This window comes from Furipterus horrens, unplaced genomic scaffold, assembly GCF_987537825.1.
Source record: "Furipterus horrens unplaced genomic scaffold, mFurHor1.1.pri manual_scaffold_9, whole genome shotgun sequence".
NCBI classification, from domain to species: Eukaryota; Metazoa; Chordata; class Mammalia; order Chiroptera; family Furipteridae; genus Furipterus; species Furipterus horrens.
In genome coordinates, this window is record NW_028327179.1 from 101,582,254 (window position 1) to 101,601,459 (window position 19,206).

At 54.4% G+C, this 19,206-nt stretch overlaps 1 protein-coding gene across 1 annotated transcript in view; it reads left to right on the forward strand.

Moving 5' to 3' along the window:
- DPP6 (dipeptidyl peptidase like 6) overlaps nt 1–19,206 on the forward strand; it is a 352,854-nt gene that overhangs the window by 247,816 nt on the left and 85,832 nt on the right. The window contains exon 6 of the mRNA XM_090287723.1: nt 6,805–6,857. Coding sequence (XP_090143849.1) covers nt 6,805–6,857 — 53 coding nt within the window. The remainder of the gene's footprint in view (nt 1–6,804; nt 6,858–19,206) is intronic.

Below are 19,206 nucleotides of genomic sequence, written 5' to 3' on the forward strand. Positions count from 1 at the left end.
CTCCTCTGTGCGGCTGAGTGCTGTCCTGTGCTGTGGATTCCCGGGCCTGCCCGCGTCCAGGCTGCAGGGCCTTTCCAGGTGGCCTCTCCGGTCCCCTGCAGCTGCAGACACCCTCTCTTCCGTCCCTCCGTCCACCTTGCGCGCCCAGGCACCTCTGCAGCCTCATTGCCCCTCCCGCTCCTTTTCCTGTGGTCGCTGCGTCCGCGGCCCCTTTCCACCCTGCGCATCCCCATGGCCTCTGGTCCTTCTCTCCCCCACCCCCTCCTCCCTTCGATCAAACAGGCTGACGGACGGCCCACGTGCATCGCTCAGCCTCTTCCACTGGTTTCCTCCTGCCCGTCTGTGATTTTCCTGTTACGGGAAGAGTTGAAGTCTAAGTCATGATCAGACGATACACGGCCCTGGGGGCTGTGAGGAGAGCGGGGGAAGGGGTGGGACATTCTCTGCGGGCCACACCTGGCGGAGCCCGGCTGGGCGGCTCAGAGGGAAGGGGGGCAGGAGGCGGCCATCCACTCCAAGGAGGGCGGGGCCCCCGTGCGTGCTCACTGGAGAGCCGCCGGCACATGGCGCCTGCACCGTCAGCACCGACGGATCGGACTCAGCACCATCTTGGGGTGCCTGAAAGCACCCCTCCCTTCTAACCCTGCTGGAAAATTCATCTCTGAGGCAAAATAGGCTGCGATTCTGCAATCCCTGCTGGGACTGTCGGCAGCAGACGTATCTAGAGCCCTTTGGTGCAGAACAGAATTTCCCTGCGGCTGAGGCGCCCATCGGATGGCAGACCCCGGACGCAACCTTAAGGAGGCAAAGGCTGCATGCGCCTCTCTGCGCCCACGGCCACTGGAAGGCTGCGCTCACTCTGCAGGGTCTGTCCCTTTCCTGGCACCACCGCTGAAGACTTCTCCGCGGGGCAGCCCCCTGACACCTGTGCACACGGCACTCAGCCCCACACCCTCCTCTGCCTGGGCACCAGGCAGCACTGCCCCGTTCCATCGTGGGGACCCCCCCACATGTACATCCCCACACACGGACAACTCGTGTTGTAATGTGGAAACCTCCTGAGACGAGGAGACATGCAGAGCCATTCACAGACAAACCCCAAAAATCTATTTTTAGAACCAAACCCACCCCCCCTACTACCCTTTTTCAAGAGTTTTTAAAATGCATTTATTCTCCAGGGACAGGTGACATGCAGTTCTAGGTTAGTTTCAGGGGTACAGCATAGCGATTGGAAATTACATGGCTTGCAAAGCGATGCCCCCCATACCTCCAGGACCCACTTGGCCCCGCCCGTGGTCCTTACAACGGTGCTGGCTCCCGGCCCGGCCAGACTGCACATCCCTGTGACTGTCCTGTACCTGCCAGTCTGTGCCGCTCAGCCCCCCCGCTTCCTCCCCCGTCCCCCACCTTCCTCCCCTCTGGCAGGAGGTTCCGGTTTATTCTGTTATTTTCCCTCAGGCAGGGTCAACTCTGGACCTGGATTTTTTTAAAGCACCCGCTGTTTGCATCTGCTTCTTCTCGGCCCCTGGGAGGCTGTCTGTTAGCTCTTTCTAGCTCCTCCACGGGCCTGGCGCGGCTCGGAGACGGGGAGAGTGTCTCTGTGACACGTCCGCTTGCAGGGCTTCTGGGGACCCTCCCAGGCTGTCACAAGTTAACACAACTTTCTGCACATCCAGCTACCACAGGGTTTGAACAGCAGTTTCGATATGTGCTTTCAAAATTTTTTCTGAAACATCAGGTTCCACCCCAAAGGGCTCTTAATTTGATGTCTTTGACCTTGACAGGCAGTGGCCTTCCCAGCAGCCCCTTGTCACCGGGTTTTCTCCCCGTGGCCCGTGCCCTCAGCACACGCACCAGCCGCCGGCCCACTGTTGAGAGGCGCGCCCATCGTCTGCAGGTGGACGCGGGGCTCCTGCCCACCCCTGGCTGTGACGGCCACTTCAAAGCTCAGGAAAGTGCCTGTGCTGTGTCCTGTAAGGAGGTCATGTGTGCAAAGATGGTGGCCTCAAGAATCTAGGGGCTTTAAAAAAACAGAAATGAAACCGCCTTAGGACTCAGCCATTCCATCTCTGGGTATCTATCCAAAGAAACCCAGCACACCGGTTTGAAAAGATCCCTGCTCCCCTGCGTTCACGGCAGCATTATTTACCATCACCGAGGCGTGGGAGCGGCCCGGGTGCCCGTCAGTGGGTGAGTGGTTAAGGAAGGGGCAGTGAATCTGACTCAGCCATAAAAATGTTTTTAAATGAAATCTTACCAATTGTGACATCACAGAGGCACCTGGCGGGCCCAGCCACAGAGCGAGAGCGTGAGGGTCTCGTCAGGACACTGAAACATGCTCTGCAAATTCGAAAGGCGGCTCCCAGGTCAGGACGTTTATTGATTTTTGTCTCGCCCCCTCCACACGGCTGAGCACGAAGAGGAAACTGCTGTGTCCTGAAGCAACGCGAGGAAGGAGCCTGCAGCGAGTCCTGGCGGAGCAGCAGACCAGAAAATGGGTCCCCTAATGTGGACACCTAGTACCTGTGCCAAGTGGCCGGCCACGTAGAGGACAGGCGTGTGACGGGCCACGGAAGGCGTCCGAGCGCACCGGTGTGTGGCTTTGAGAACAAGCCAGGAAGGAAATTCTCGGGGATTGTTTCCTTCAAACGTCCTCCTCGCAGCGCGTGACTGACAGCATCTTTTCGCCCTGGTGACCCTGAGACGCGCGGACAGGCTGCCGGAATTGGAGTGTCCCCGTGGGGTCCAGAGAAAATGATTGAAAAGAGCAAAAGAAGAGAAATGACTCCGCTCTTTCTGGGCATTGGAGATGATGCACCTGAAATGGGCGTTTGGAAACATCATTAGACCCACAGCTGACATTCTTACCATTCACCTCTGAAACGTGAGGTGTGTTCTTGACTCGGGTGGAGCCTCATCTTTAGTCACGTTTTTATCCTCCGATGTTTTCCTAGTAACTCGCCGCTGGAAAGCAATTCTGTGAAGGACACACCGGGTGGAAGGCACGTTCTTGGGCACACGCTGGACAAATGGGAGTTGGTCACAACTGAATGCGGGAAAGCGGTTTGGGGCTGGGGGTGGCGTGGAGAACGGAGAGACGCTTGAAGAGGCTGCAGGTCCAAGAGGAAATCACCCTCCATCCACAAGTCCCTTAAAGGTAGTAAGTTTTGGGGAAGGCCAGTTATTCTAGGAGGAAAGGAGTTGAGATTCCAATCCTGCATCCCAAGGACTTGAAGTTCCTTTCGTGCTTTGAAACGGACAGCTCTGCCTCCTCTGTTTCAGCCCTGGCCTAGATTGTTCCATGAGACTGTAGGTCCCAGGCAGTGTCTTCTATCCCAGGAGCTAAAAAAACCTTTGCTTTTTACTGAATATTTCAGTCTGCCCCCGGTTATTCAGGGGCCTCTGGAAACATCTCTGTGAAAGTCGTCACAGCAAGGGGCTTGACTTCACGGCAAGGACGTACAAGAAGCTGGCAGGGCCAGGTGGGTCTTGTGCCAAGTGGAGTGACTGAACGTGAGGCTGATCGTGACCTTCTGCTCGAGAGCAGAGGACACGTGTCCAGGAAGGGCCGACTCGCTCAGGAGCTTTCCCGCCATCCCTCAGTGTCCACAGCAGGACTTGGCATTCCCCGGACCACCCGCCTTACGAGTGAGGACAGAGACGAGGCAGGAAGTTGGAGTATTTTGACAAGACGCTGGGTCTCTGGGGGCGTGCCCAGGGAAAGAGAGCAGTGGAACAGGTTAAAGATCAAGCAGGGGCTGGCTCTACCATGCGATGGGATTTCTGCAGCATCTTGGGGAGGAAGGGGTGTCGAGGGGCGTGAATAATTTCTGTAACAGCAGGAGCTTTGCACGTTGTACCTCAGGTGGCGGGAGCTCATGGATCCAGGATCAGGCACCTGTGCCCGACACGGAGACGCACGTAGCCGCCCGAGCAGAGAGCTGAGCGCACAGGGCAGTCATCAGTGGGGACGCGAGGACTCCTCTGAAAGGGAAGGAATTGCAATGGCCACCAGGGTCAATGCCACCACGCCCCACATTCTCCTTGACGCCCGTGGGGCTGCTAAGCCTTTTCAGTTTTGGGTAGCTCGACTCACACTTTCTCATGAAGCACTTTAAACCCCCGAGAGAACTCTCCCTGCCCCCCAGTCTCCCCTCCCCAGCAGCCCACCTGCCATTGCTCTGGGGTCTCCGGTGGCTTTCTGTCCAGGCTCCCGCCAACCTGGCCACTTTCTCAGGAGTAGCTGGCTCATCGGTCTTCCTCCTCCTAGGAAGAAGGTACCCCCTCCACTGGGTCTCTGTCTCCAAATGTTCAGGGAAAGAGTTTCTAGGGCCAGATCCTGGTCGTCCCTTCCCAGAGAGACATTATGAACAGGGTAGCTTCTGTCCCTGCCGCTGGATGCAAGACGCACTCACTTATTTTTAATTATGCAAAGGAGGGCCTGGTCGGCAGGAGAGGCCCCTCCTCTGCCCCACCTGCCCCGAAGCCACACCGGGTGCCAGCCGCCCACGGAGCGCACCATCTTCTCGGAAGCAGGGCGGCCGCCAGGTGGAGGGGGAGCGTGAGAATGGATGGGAGTCGCTGCTAGGACCAGAGGGCAGGGGTTTTAGAAGCGTGCGTCCAGGCCGAGGTTTGGAAGGAGCATGCTGGGTCAAGGTGGCCATCCGGGAAGCATTCTGACCCAAACAAGACCTTTGTTCCTTTACCCCCGTGCTCCCCACACCCCCTGGAAGGTGGGAGAGGTGGGGCTCAGCCTTTGTTTGTACTTCATGGCGTTCTTAAAAGGTTATCAGCACGGGAGGGGCATGTCTGTAATCTGGACTGCAGTGATGGGATCGTGGGTGTTCGCGTGGGTCCGGACGCACCAAGTTTCCCCTGTGAATGGTGCTGGGGAAACCAGTTCTCACGTATGCGCTTCCCAAGGGGAATCCGGGGGCGTCGGAAGAAACCAAAGTAATCACACTCGTGAACTCGCCCAAGTGCACTCTCAGAGAAACAGCCAGTCTGACACCTTCCCACGCTTGCCTTTTCTCCCGTGATCGGAGGTGTTTGGGATCTATTTTACAGAAAGACACGTAACTAAAATAGATAAACAGAGACCAGAAGGGAAAGAAAGGCTTTCTAAGGAGCAAATCGGTCTGTGAGGGGCAGCTTTTCCTGTGACTTTTGGGGTGAGGCTTCGCACCAGTGAAACTCTTGAAATGGTGCTCACACAAGAGCTCCCCCCCTCTGCACCTCTGGACCTTTTCATTCCGGGGGAGGGGCTGTTTTGTGGGAGACAACGTCAGTTAGATGGTTTCATCTTGGAAATGAGAAAATCGGTTCATCCTCCTTCCGTTACCCCATTGTTTTAAGAGGAGCTCATGAGTCTTGACTGCATGTTCATTTTTAAGGTTTTCCGTTCACACGGAGTTTTTTCTGGAAGGTCCTGTGTGTTTCCATACCCGGCACCTCAGGGGTCCTCTCTCTCTGCTTCTTGACTCTTTCCCGTCTTTCTCTGGATCCTTAGAGTTAGTTCAGCGCTCCAGAGGCTTTATTACACGTCCCATCCATTGGGACCCTTTCTTCCTCTCTGCCTGACCACACAGACAGAGCACTGAAGAGGGACAGTTTGCCCTCCCTCTCCGCCCCATCGTCCTTACAAGGTCATTTGAATTTCTCTCCCTTTTTCTTATTGGCTGCACTTGGAAGATATTCACAGAGCTGAATTTTAGGGTCACTTCGTGTACTTAAAGAGGGACCCAAAGGGGAAAGTGGAAGGGTTAGCTTGGGCATGGCATGACCAGAGAATAAACGGAAACCCCTATTTCTGGGTGAATTAAAGAAATAGGCCTCCAGCCAAGAAAGATGGCATATGCCCCTCACTTTGTATACTTGTTATATCTGTTGTTGTCCCGGATTTTTCTGTCCCCAGACACCAACTTGGACTTGCAGCTTGGAAGTTAAGAGGTACACTCTTTGGTCGGGCAACGTCCAATGTGTTTAGACAGGACGGATGTCAGATCAAACCTCTCTTGGGTTGGACTTGAATTCCTTAAGATTCCATTGCCCTGGTACCCAAATGCACCCCCCTCCCGTGACACGTGTGTCACATGTTATCTCTCCTCTTTGGCGTCCTGTCTGTCACCTACTGTCCTTAGAGAGGTGACTTCACTTGCTCACCTACACAGGCTGCCAACTCTCAGCAGATACCTGGGGAAGGGAGGTGAAATATGGTCTCTGAGAGGTTCAGAGGGGCAACCGAGATTGGGGGGTGACAGGATTTGGGGAACACTCCTTTGTTTTTTTGTAACCTTAGTTTTGAAACTACACCCCCACCCCCGCAATGAGCTCTCAGTTTACCTAAAACGTGCACATCTGACCACACAGAGGGACAGGAGCTGGCGCAGTGAAGCCCATCTCAGGCCCCTATTGCCACTCCCCAAGCACACACCACGGGATTTGCCAAATTGGCAGGAAACTCCCCGAGGGCACGGGTCTCTGACAGCCTCGGATGGCCCTGGGTCCTCGCGAGTTCTGAGCTCCGTGGAGCGAGCGCAGCTGGAAACCTGGGCCCCGGGTTTAGTCCCCGACCAGGTGGCTATGGAGACATCACCAAGCCTCCAGCGGCCCCATAAACCGTGTGCAAAGGCAGAATATAAACAGGACGAGCACACTGACTTCCCAAGGAAACAACAAGGTTCTGCCGCCAGAGCCCTGGGCTGCCGGCCGCGGCCCACCTGCCCGTTCGCGGTCACGGCGGCCGGGAAGGCCCCCAGCCTGCCTCACGCCTTCCTCACTGTGCCTCGCTTCTGTCTGTTTCAGATACATCAGCACTCCTACACCGGCTACTACGTCCTGAGCAAAATTCCGCACGGGTAAGACTGCTTCTCCGTTTCCTTTTCATGAGCCGCCTGCAGAACAGCTCCGAAGGCGGAGCCCCGGCTGGCTGCTTCGTGCCCGGGGAGTAAGGGCGGGACGTGGGCCCCTGGGCCGACAGACGCTGGGGTCCTCTGCGATGGCTCCCAGGAGACTGCACCGGGGCCAAGGCGGTGCCCCCTCGGGAGTCCCCCGTCCTAGACCGGCCCCTCCCAGCCCCACTCTGGTTTGCTGGGCTTTGTCACCAGCCACAGGGGTGCGGGTGGGAAGGGTCGGGGCACGTCCCGACCTGACAGAGCGGGGGGCACCCTGATCTCAGGCGGCCTCTCAGAAAGGCACGATCGGGGACGGGTCCTCTCTGGAGCCCAAAGGCGATAAGACCCGGCCCAAGTCTGGTGACGCCGTTTGCTGAGCAGGACACGTGGCGGGACAGTCTCCGAACCACGGTCGGGGGGCAGCGATGGCTTTAGTTTTCATTTACCCTCTTTCTCTCCCCACTCCCCCTCCTCCTTCCCCCTTCTCCCCCGACCATCCTCCGAAAACCCTGCCCCCACCTCTTGGTCCTCACCCCGTCTTTCTCCCTCAGACCCTCCATGGTTCCTTTCCTGCGTTTTGGAAAGGTGGGGTGCTCCAGAAACATTCAAAGCATCAGGGGGAGGCCCGCTCGCGTTCCCCCCACAAACGTCGCGCAGGCAGCTGTGGCTCTAACAAGCAGGGCTCCGCAGGAGCGCGTGCATCTGGCACGAATGGTCCCGCCTCTGCCGTCTGCTCCTCGTGCTCCGCGAGGGTCGGGCAGAACCTGGGCACCGCCGTGGGGAACACACACGGAGGAAATCGTCCCCTCCGGACTTCCGATGACAGGTCCACGTCGCTAGGCAGCAAAGCCCGGCTCCTCATTCCTGTCGGGCTGTGAGCACCAGCAAGCCCGCAGGAACGGAAGATGCCTCACGACAGTAAAAATCAAGGGTCCCCGGGCGTTTTTCATTTAAAGCATATTTCAAGTCGCAACGCCCACGATCTCCGCTAAGGAGCCACCGTCCTGTTATTTTTCAAGCAGATACGCATCTCAAAAGGTCACGACAGGCAGGGTGTAATTACGCCTCGAGATTTATCTCCCCTTCTGGGAACCATAGAATTTATGGTAGACGATGGCTCTTCGTGCCGTCGTAGAGAAATTTGTAAAACTCAACACTCCACAGACATGCTAGGCTTCCCATAGGGTGTCGTGTGTCACTGCGCCCGTCAGAATTTAGGAGGGACAGATTCCAGGAACTCGGCGCAGGAGTTTGCCAGCCCAGGGACGCACCCGACGACAGTGTGGTCGTGTGGGTGACTTGGTTTCAGTCTCACGGTGACAGTCCCCCGGACGGGAAGCCGTGTTGGGTGTTTCTAAAATAATCCCAGGGGTGATCAGTGACCCCCTTTATTGGCCGATGTTCATGCGCCTTCATCCCCGCACAGCATCCTCATCGCCAGCGTCAGCGAAGGCCCCGCGCGGTGACCTGGCCATGACACCTCCCCGCTGGGCTGCCCCCCGGCCCGTGCCCGGCTGGCTCGGAGCCCCGTGCTCCTGTGCGACCCCTCGGGTTATGGCAGTGACTGTCACCTGCTGCACCACAGGAATTTTTAAGCCATGAAACGCCAGACTATTTCGTCAGGGGCACTGGCCCCTTTTCCGTTACTGTCAGATTTTTTTTAAATGACAGTCGCCAGCACAGCAGTAGCCGTCCGGGGTGAATGAATCAGAACGACACCTATGTTTCGTCAGTGTTTTGGGGTGTGCGGCCGAGTTTCCGTGATCCGTGCGTGTGTGCCGTGGGGTGAGAACGGTGGGGAACCGCCGGGCTGCACTGTCACCGTGACCATCAGCTGTCCCGTGGCACTGGTTTGCGTCCTTTCTGAGGACTCAGGTGACGGAAAGAGGTAGCAGATGCCTTGCTGCCTTGAATGGGAACGATGTCCGGTGGGTGAGGAAGGCTGGGGCCCTGCCTGTCACCATGGGAACCAACACCCCATCCCCCAAAAGGGCCCTGCTCAGCACCCCGCTCTCCCTCTTTGTCATAAGGTCGCTTTGGGAAAATGAGCCATTTAATGATTCCAAAGAGTGGCAAAGTCTGCCTTCTCCTAACGAGACAGGGGGTTTGTGCGCCGAGGAGCCACGTCGGGGAGCCTGCCGACGCCCCAAACATCGGTAGGCAGGTGCTCCAGCTGGTGACGTACCGGGGCACAGCCCGCGTGCAGGGTTCACACCAGAGGCAGGCGTGGGGTGCAAAGGGAATCACCGTTGCCTTTGAAGGTGAAAGGAAGCCTATTAAGATGTTTAAATGTCCATTTCTCATTGCACCAGGAGTCCTGAGCACATGTCTTGATGCTTCTGAAGACCCGCTCTGTACCTTTCCACCGATTTCATGTGTCTTTCCCCGAAACTTCCACTTCACTCCAGAGGCCATTTGATCTGCAGGATGAGATGACTTGTCATTTATGATGCAGTTTTATTTCTCAGCCTCAGGCTTTCCAGCCCGTCACAGAGAAGGGCCGATGGGGTCACTGCCCTGTGCACTGTGGTTCCCTTCCTCTTTGCCAGTGGCACGAGGAGTTGGGGGTGGGGGCGTTATACTCACACAGAGTGGGGCAAACGTGGGCGTACAGGTGTTCATGTGGGGGGTAATACGGTAATTAATAAGTGATACAAGGAGAAACTGTATTTTGCGTATTCTCAACGGTACACCTACTTTTGCCCCCCTCCGTATTCCCTGTGTCTTTCCCCAACCAGCAGGGGGCACTCTCTGGCCCAGGGGTGAACGTCCTCTTCTAGATCTGAGCTCTGGTAAAACCCATTTCACAAGGAATGGCTCATGGCATTCCCGAGACAGCTGCATTTTCACCTGCTCGACAGTTTAGTCCCTAGAGATATGTTTGTTTGATTTTCACGTACGAATTTGTCCAAAAGGATATTCTTATACGACTTACAACTTTTACGCAAATTTGTTTCTCAAACCGGAATTAAAGCTAGTGATTTTTAACGTAAAGTGTTCCACGAAGTTCTTATATCAGAATTTCAACATAGTAAAGCAATCTTCCGCAATATGAAGGTTATAGCCAGCTAAATGTCCTCTATGATGAGTCCGTCACGTTTATTCATAGAAAAGGTTTTTTGTACACTTGGCTGCTTCTTGATATTTTCCTGACATGACTTTTTCCTTGAATTACTTTCCTCTTTGGGTTCAGTTCTTTTCTAAAAAGAGGTTATATTTTGAATCCTGGGTCTCTTAGGATCATTCTGAAAAGCACAGGGACTGGAGAAATAGCTCCTTCATGGCAGAAACCCATTTTTAGAAAACGTTGGCCTACCCCTAGTTGGGTGGCACTCCAGGCTTTGGCAAGCGGTAAAAACGTCACAGAAACAGAGGGGGTTGGAAGGCATTTTGCTTACGTACCAGGCCATCTTCTGTGGGCGTTGTCGCCCCAACTTTGCTTATTTGCCAGTATTTTTCAGGCAGTTACTACAATTGTGTAAAACTTATGAAGCGACAGCCTGCATTCGTGGAAATAATAGACACCCACAGCGCCCAGCAGCTCGTCTGACGCCAAGATGCAGGGGTGAAGAATTTAAGTCCTGGAGTCGGAAAGACCTGAATTCGGGTCCCCAGCCGGCCAGACTTCTGGCTGTGTGCTCTTGGCAGTCTCTGTACTTCTACAAATCTTAATTTTCATATTATTTTTTAAATCCTCACCTAAGGATATGTTTGTTGATTTGAGAGAGAGGAAGAGAGAGAGAGATCAATCCGTGGCCTCTGGTGTGCGTCCTGACCGGGGATCGAACTTGCAACCTTCTGGTGTATTGGGACGACGCTCCAAACCGTTGAGCCACCCGGCCAGGGCTCCATATTTTTTACAAAGATGACAACAATGTCCACCTTATAGGCACATTATAAATATTGAGTGGCGTGATATAAGCCAAAGACACAGCAGAGAATTTTGCGTCTAGTGAACAAATGGGGAAGTTAATTTTTAATATTGTGGTATGTACCCAATGCATATTTGCGGTCACATAATTAAGCATGATCTGACTTTAGTTTCCAGGCAGCTCAAATCCTTTCTGTCACAAGGAAAGGCATGATGTACTATATAATAAAATCCCCTTTCATAATTTTTCAAAGCTAAGAGTTGTTCCACAACACTCGGGTAATTACACGTGATTTTTCATTTCTCTCTTAAGAGAGATGTCTGCGGCCTCCACCACCCACGGCTCTCAATATTCACTATTTCTTGTCGTCTCCATCTGACCTGCTGCAGTTAATTTTAAGGCATTCTTGTCTAGCCTCCAGTGAAAGCAGAAAAGACAGCACAAGTCAGCCAATATTACTGAAATGCTGTATTCAGTAACAAAAGCAGAGGTTGCTACCCTCCAGAACTTCAAAATCTTGTTGAAGAGAAAAGATACGAATGTGTACATACAAGTCAGTGCCTCAAATGAGTGTTTTAAAACCCTGAACACGGAAGAAGAGGGAGCTGTGGGCACCAGAGGTCCCACAAAGGCAGTCTGGCATGAGCTGAGCCTTAGACGCTTTCCTGTTGGTTTGTTGGTTGGTTGGTTTGTTTTTCAAATAGAAGGAAACAGAGAGGAGATAGTCCAGGTTGAGGAAGTAATTAAATAAGCTTGGCCTTTGCAATGAGCCAGCGCCTTTCAGGGATTCCTGGGGTGCCAGGCAAGAGCAGGGCTGTCCACCTGGGTGGAGATAAGGTTGGGCGACCCTGAGGACCGAGGACCTAGAGACCACCCCGGCGTGATGGGTCTTTGCAGCGGGCACATGCTGAGCGCTGGAGGCAGAGAAGACAGCAGGCTCCGGTTGGTGTTATGCTCGGTAGAGAGCAGCCAGAAAGGAAGCGGAGCTTAGGGGTACGGACGCAATTAGGAGCCTGGCGGGGGGTCGTGGACACGTGCAAATGGGGTGCTCAGTCCGCATGGAAGCCGTGCTCACTGTGATCATGGGTGGCTGGTGTTGTATTGGAAGACGAGGACAGATCTCGAGTGCCTCCATTCCACGACTCTGTAATTAAATCTCAGGCAGCCTGTGCCCCGCTGTGAGTTGAGCCTGGTGCGTGAGAAGATGCAAGGCAGCAAGGTCATGGTCGGGGGGGTCGCAGTGAGAATTCTCAGGCCCGGGGACAGCACCTCCGTGACTGAGTGCAGGTCCTTCCCTGCCCTTTCCTGCCGCGTGAGTTCCCGGGACGCTGCCTCCGGGCCGCGCGCACAGACAGACGCGCTTGCGCTCCGCGGAGCGCGCAGCCCGCCGGAGGCTGCGTGGATAGGACGCTGCGTGTGCCCCGGGGAAGCACTGACGTAAAGCCACAGCGTAGAAGGAGGAGATGTTCTTAATGTGGCACGTGGTGTGTCTCCTGCGGTGACCGGCCTGCCCGTGATTTCCACACCCTGGACAGCTGCTGGGTCTGCGGGTGGGAGGCTCCCCTGCTTCTCCCTCTCCTCCCTCCCTTCTCCCTCTGGGGCAGCGGAGGGGGCTCTTATCAAGCTTTGCCGAGGGCACACAGCCTTCAGCATCAGGCAGGTCCGGGGTGAGTTCCCGGTCGGCCTCTCTGCCTGCGCCGTCGTGAAGAAGTCCCTCTGCTTCCTGGACAGAGCTGCTTTGTGTGTGTCGCGGAAACGCAGGGTCTGGCTCGCGGGGTTCACGCGGAGGTCCTAGGAAGCACCATGGAGCCCCCACTGTGGCGTGCGGGGTGCAGTCCTGGCTAGCCCACGGTGGAGCAGAGACCGTGCAGAGTGTGGCCACGTCGCCTTCATCACCCCTCCCCACGCTCTCCTTGCCTCTGGGCAGAACGTGCGCTTCAAGCTCAGTGTGAGCTCGGATCGATGGGGATGGCTTCCCGGAGCTCTGAGATTAAAGGGGTCCTGAGCCGTGTGGGAGAGGCCGCAGCCCGCATCTGCTGCCAGGGCAGAGGAAGAGGCCCCTGTGCGTGCGGAAGCCACACCCACCAGCTCTCAGGCCGCTGCCCCCACGCAGAACGGGCTCCTGGGCAGCCACACCTTCGCTCGCTGGCCGCCTTCTCCTCCGCACCCCCGCATGCACCCCCAGAAACTCCCTGCGCCCTCATCGTGTATCCAAACCCTCCTGAGCCCCCCACTCCCAGTGTCGAAGCCCCCCCTCTGAGAGCCCTCGTCCCTTGGCCTGACCCCCGGGGGGCACACGTCCCATGTCACGCTGTCCTTCATTCGCACGCTGAATTGCTAGTGACCTCGCTGCCGACGCCCCGTTTTCCCGAATGGAGTGTTTAGAAGTGTTTTCAATGTGCGTTTGCTGGAGACCCGTTCCTGTCCCTCGTTCAGGGTGGCAGGGCCAGGCGGCTGGCTGGGAGGGGCTTGGCCAGGGCGGCGGGCAGTGTGACCGCACAGAACCGCGGAGGAGACCGTCCCTCGGGTCCTGCTCCGCCTCCCACGGGACAGTCCCACACACCGGGGCCCGTCCGTCAGCGGGAGAGACGCCAGCAGCCACGCACGCGGCAGCTGGTTCCGCCGTTCGCCCCCCTGCATCCCTGGCCGTCCCCGAGGACTCCTGGCCCGTGAGGAGGAACTGCACACGGACGGACCCATTTCAACGTGAGATGAAAGCACCGCCCGCACCATGATCCGCTGGGGCCCGCGCACGCCCCTGGGACTGTCCGCAGCACACGGGACTCCGGCGGGGGCTGGGTGGCGGTCGGAGGAAGTGAATTATGTCCTGAAGCCATGCTGACCGTGAGGATGCTCTCGCCTGGGCCTTGCCCCAGATCCGCCCCAGGAGAGTGGGAGGATGGGGTTCCGGAGAGCTCCTGGGTTGCTCAGGCAGCACTGGCCGGGTGGCCCGGTGGCCTGGAGCATCGTCCTGTAGCCGGAAGGCTGCGGGTTTGGTTCCCAGTTCAGGCGCACACGGGAGGCAGCTGACTGGTGTCTCTCTCTCCCTTCTTCTCTGTCTGAAGGCAATGGGGAAAAAAAGTCCTCCAGTGAGGATAAAAAAAAGAGAGTCCGGTGATGTTATTGCCCCTGGGGTCGACTGGCCTTGCCCCTCCTTCATTTGCTTGTCATCATTAAGTGACAGCAGCATTGTCATTGGAGCTGAGGAATAACCCTTCTGTCTCTGGAAACAGGTGACGGCAGCTTCTCCTGAAACGTCATCCTGTCAACAGACTCAGAGAAGCAGAGGCGGGCGTCAGCCTAACAGGGACCTGGCAGACTAATTTCGGTCTTCAGGGAACGTCCTGGTATGGCCGGCTGCGGCAGGGTCCCCAGGGAGAGCCTGCTCCTTTGCATCCGAATGCTCCCAGGGGACAGACAGCAGCGCCCGGCTCTCCCTGGTCTGGGTCCGCACAGACCGCAGTTTGACTTGGGCTCCACCTGGTGGCCTCAGCCGTGAAGTCCCCACATCCATGCATCTGGGGGCTCTGCACCGCCCCCTCTTCTGCTGAAGAGTCACAGGGCCACCTGTAAGTCACAAAATTAGACACATGGATGCCGAACCATTTCAACGGGGCCTGGAGGGTCAGTCCCCTGACAAGGACCTGTCTGCACCCCTGAGGCCAGCTGTCACCTGCTGCGACTCTGTTCCTGCTCTGAGGTCACTGAGCAGCCACAGTGCCAGGACTCTGCCGGCCACAGGGTGGACAGGGAAGGCCACTCGCCTCCTCCCCTTCTCTGTTCTGTGTTTACGTCGCCTCTCTCTCTCCTCTGTGCTCCGGACAGTCCGTACAGAAAGCCCGAGTGAAAACCCCCGGCCTTACTGACCCTGGTGACATTGGCTTAGACTGGACATCAAGGGCGGCCTTGACTTGGCTAAGAAGCAGCGCTCAGGACTCAGACACGGGGGTGGAGGGCTGACGGAGGGACCGGCACACACGGACTGCACACGCGTGCAATTGCAGGGCCACTGAGCAGCGCTTCCTTATAATGAAACCCGTGCTTTTTCAATAAGTGCTCAGTGAGTTCCCAGTAAGGGGGGCCATCCCAGAAGCCCTTCTCCAACCAAGATAGAGGCCATTTCCATCTCCCCAAAATATTCCACTGGGCCCCTCCTCCACCACGTGGTTGTCCCTGGCAACCTGCTCTGCTCAGCTCCTCGGTGAGCCCTCCCAAGAGCCCAGGAGGCCTGACCCGTCTCACAGAGAAGGAAACAGAAGCTCAGAGAGGTTAGGTGATCTCCCCGAGGCCACACAGCTTGTGAGCGGAGATCACCAGGATTCCAGCCCCCATCTATGTCCAAAGGCCACACGCTCTCGTCCTTGGAACAGTGCCTGTGTGATGTCACCTGAGAGCCTGTGATAGGTGTCCATCCTCTCGACCAGATGTCTGCTCTCAGCAGGGCCTGGAGGAAGGGGACCAAGCAGAGGTGTGCCAGGGTGTAAAAATGAAGTGCGGGGTCATGCAAAGCTATGTGGGGAGTGAGCAGGCTTAGGTGGCACCCCGGGGTGGGGGGCCTTCTCCTCCTCTCCGTCCTCTGCCCTCCTCTCTGTCCCAACTTTATTAGGACATAATTCCCATACCATGGAATTCACCCATGTAAACTGTATAATTTAGTGGTTTTCAGTGTATTCCCAGAGCTGGGCAACCGTCACCTCATTTGACATTAGAACTTTTCATCATCCCTAAAATACGCTCGTCCTTCGGCTCACACTCGGGACCCCTCCCCTCTTCTCTCCCATCCCCCTTCAGCACTAGTCCGGCCTAGACAGTGGGTGCACAATGACAGAAGAGCAGGTCCCCCTTTATTTTAAAAATCTCTCTGTTACTTTATTTAGTACTTACATCCATGACCATATATGTTAAAGTGTCCCTGTAGTTCAGATGAGGGTTAGGTCACAAATAATTCAGAATGAGTCACCCCCCCCCCCAAATCAGTCTCTGAGGCAGAACTTTTATATCCAAATCCCTCACATGGAAAGGGGCTTCTGACACCCATAGACACAGAGACGTCTTGAAGGAACACAAATGTTGGCTGTGCAGAGGATTTATGCCAGTGAGGAGTGAGGACCCCTGCCCGCAAGAATGTAACTATGCAGTTTAAGATATACATTAAAGATGATCAGCCTGGCTGGGTAGCTCACTGGACTGAGCACTGGCCTGCAAACTGAAAGGTTGCAGGTTCGAATTCCAGTCAGGGCACATTCCTGGGTTGTAGGCCAGGTCCCCAGTTGGGGGTGTGCAAGAGGCAACCACACATTGATGTTTCTCTCCCTCTCTTTCTCCCTCCTTTCCCCTCTCTCTAAAAGTAAATAAATAAAATACTGAGGTATTCTTTTTAAAAAATGATCATACGAAATCTTAAATGCCATACTAGTTTAAGGTTTTATTGACCCTAACTAACTATCCATTGGTGATTAGACTGGATCCTATATATCCACCCATCATCCATCCATCCGTCCACCATCCATCCCTCTGTCCATCATCCATCCGTTTATCCATCCATCATCCATCATCCATCCGTCTATCTTATCTATCCATCCCTCAATCCGTCATCCATCCCTCCATCCACCATCCATCCACCCATCATCTATCATCCATCCCTTCATCCCTCATCCATCCATCATCCATCCACCCACCCATCTATCTTCTATCCATTATTCAATTAATATGTATGAACATCTAAAATGTGTCAGATACTCTGCTAGGACTGGCAGGGTCTTATATTTTGATTTTATCCACCATGCTAAGCCTATAGGAAGATTCAGAAAGCACATACTATTTGACATTAAAAATCCTATTTTTGATGTCTTTAGCTACAAAAGGTCAGACGCCAGAAAAGTAATGTTTAGCTTTTCTTTTCCAAAGGCTGTTATTGTTGGGGATCTTTTCCACCCCATAACCTAGCTCAGGAAGATAAATGAGTAAACTTTACTACATTAATTTACTCCTCAAAATTCAGCATGATTTATGCCGTTTGTTTATTGCTCAAATAAGCAAAATCAGAATGGATTGCGTAATTATTTTGAAATAGAGTTAAGCCCAGATTATTGTATTGGTCCTTAATCATTTTTTTACCAATTAATTTCTACCCTGAGATGATTCCCACGGGCTCTGGCATGGATTCTTTAAAATAAATGAATAAATAAAGAGATCAGCAGAAAAATGGGGAGAGAGCACAAGCCAACACCAAAATAACTAAACCCATATGTTCAGGCACTCTCTTATCCTCCGTCTCTCTCTCTCTCTCTCTCTCTCTCTCTCTCTCTCTCTCTCTCTCTCTCTCTCACACACACACACACACACACACACACACACACACATCCCTGTGAATTTCAGCCCCTTTGATGACAGTGAACAAAGTGCTGGGCTCAAGGCCTAGAGCAGTCCTGGTGGTCCTCCTGGTGGAGGCAGCGCCTGGGATTTCTTCTCTGACGGAAGCACATGCTCCACAGGAAACACTACGGAAACCCAGCTAGAGGCAGCAGATAGAGCCCTCTCAGGCTCACTTGCTCTCCTTTTCATCCTGACTTGGTTCTCCAGCAGCGAGAAACCTGGCCCCATATCTCCAGGACGTGTGTATGTCCGCTCTCAGTTCACTCCAGTGCACACCTGAAGCTGGCCCAGAATTGCCCACCTCCCCCCGGGAGAAACTCATGGCCACCAGACTACAGCACTTCCTCTGTCTGCGTTTTGCGGGATCCCATCAAGAGGCTGTTTCCGGAAGTTTTTACGTTGGTTCTTCTCTTCCCCGCCCCTCCTCTGTAGTAGTGCTATGCTTTGCAATAGCATTCTGCCCCGTCGTTAAGAGTTTCAAGTCCATTTTGAGTTCCCCCACATCCTGGTTGTCTTTCATTGTTTCTCTTATTGGGGGGGGTGGCGGGCAGGTGTCTGTGAAGAGTATGCAAAGACCAGGCATCATACCAAAAAATCCACCCAGAGAAATGTGACCCCTTCATCTTCCCAGGGACCTCAGTCCCCATCCTGCCTCTCTCCACTCACCCTTGTTCTTAGCCAGTCTCTGGTTTCCCAGTGACAATTTCTGGAATTCTTTTATTCACAAATGAGGATCTCACACTAGAGGTACTCCACTGGGCTTTGCATAGCTCCGTCGTGGGAATCACCGCACATCAGTTTATAGAGGCCTTTGTTCTTTTTTACAGCTGTATAATATTCCATTGTATGGACATACCATAGTTTACTCAACACACATCGTTCCTGAGATCTTGTAGTTACAAAGCTGCAATGAATACAACTTTCTGCATATGTGTTTTTGTATCTTTAGAGGGGAATCTTCTAGGAAGTGGTCTGGGTCAAAAGTTAAGTGTGTGTTTTATCGGATATTGCCAAATTTCCCTCTGAAACCATTGTACTGATTAGCATCCACACCAGCAAAGCATGAGAATGCCGGACCCTCCTCCCAGCCTCACCCACACAATGCGTCCTACTATTTTTTATTGATTTGAGAGAGAGAAAGAGACAGAGAGACACATCGATTTGCCATCCCACTCGTTCATGCACTCCCTGGTTGATTGTTGCGTGTGCCCAGACCAGGGACTGAACCCACAACCTTGGTGCATCGGGACGACGCTCTAACCAGCTGAGCCACCCGGCCGTGACCTGCGTCATACTTTTCATGCTTTAGTTTGTTTGTTTTTGGCAAGTTCCGCAGGGAAGAAATAAGTCAGTGCAGTTTCAGTTTGCATTTCTCTCGTACTCTCTCTCATGGTCAAGGGCTACTTTCATATCTTTTTAGAGACTCGTGTTTCTCCCATTTTTTCATCTTTCGCAACATTACGTTTAGAGTTCTTGATCTGATAGAGATAGTAGCCATTTGTCCGTAGGAGGTGCTATGAAATTTCTGTTTCTTAGTTGCCTTCTGTTTGTGGTGTTTTGCATGCGATTTTTTAAAATTCTTCTGTAGTCGAAAGGATCAGTCTTTTACGTGGTCACTTCAGGGCTTTGAGTCACCCTTAGAAAGCCTTTCCCTCCTCAGAATCCAGGGGTCGTCACCCTTGCTTATGGAAATGCTCTGACACAGTCAGATCACACACATGGGGAGTTTGCTGCAGCCCATTAGGAACCTGGAATGTTAAGACTCCCCATTACTCGCCTGACTGCGGGGCTCTCAGCTGACCCCTGTCATTGTCACCCCCACTTGGGGCTTTCTCCCCCATCATCCGGTTTCCCTGGTGACGGCCGACCCAGGGCAGCATCACGCAGAACTGCCGGGCATTGCAAACTGTCTCCTCCCCGGTGCTTTCGACGCTGAGGGGGCTCCCCCGTGTCCGGGTAGGATGGTCAAGCACGTACTGTAGAATTTTCCTGACCCGAGCCGTCCACCAGCACGCCCTCGCCCCTCACCTGCCTTCCCGTCTCCCCTGCTCTCTTCTGCTCAGCGT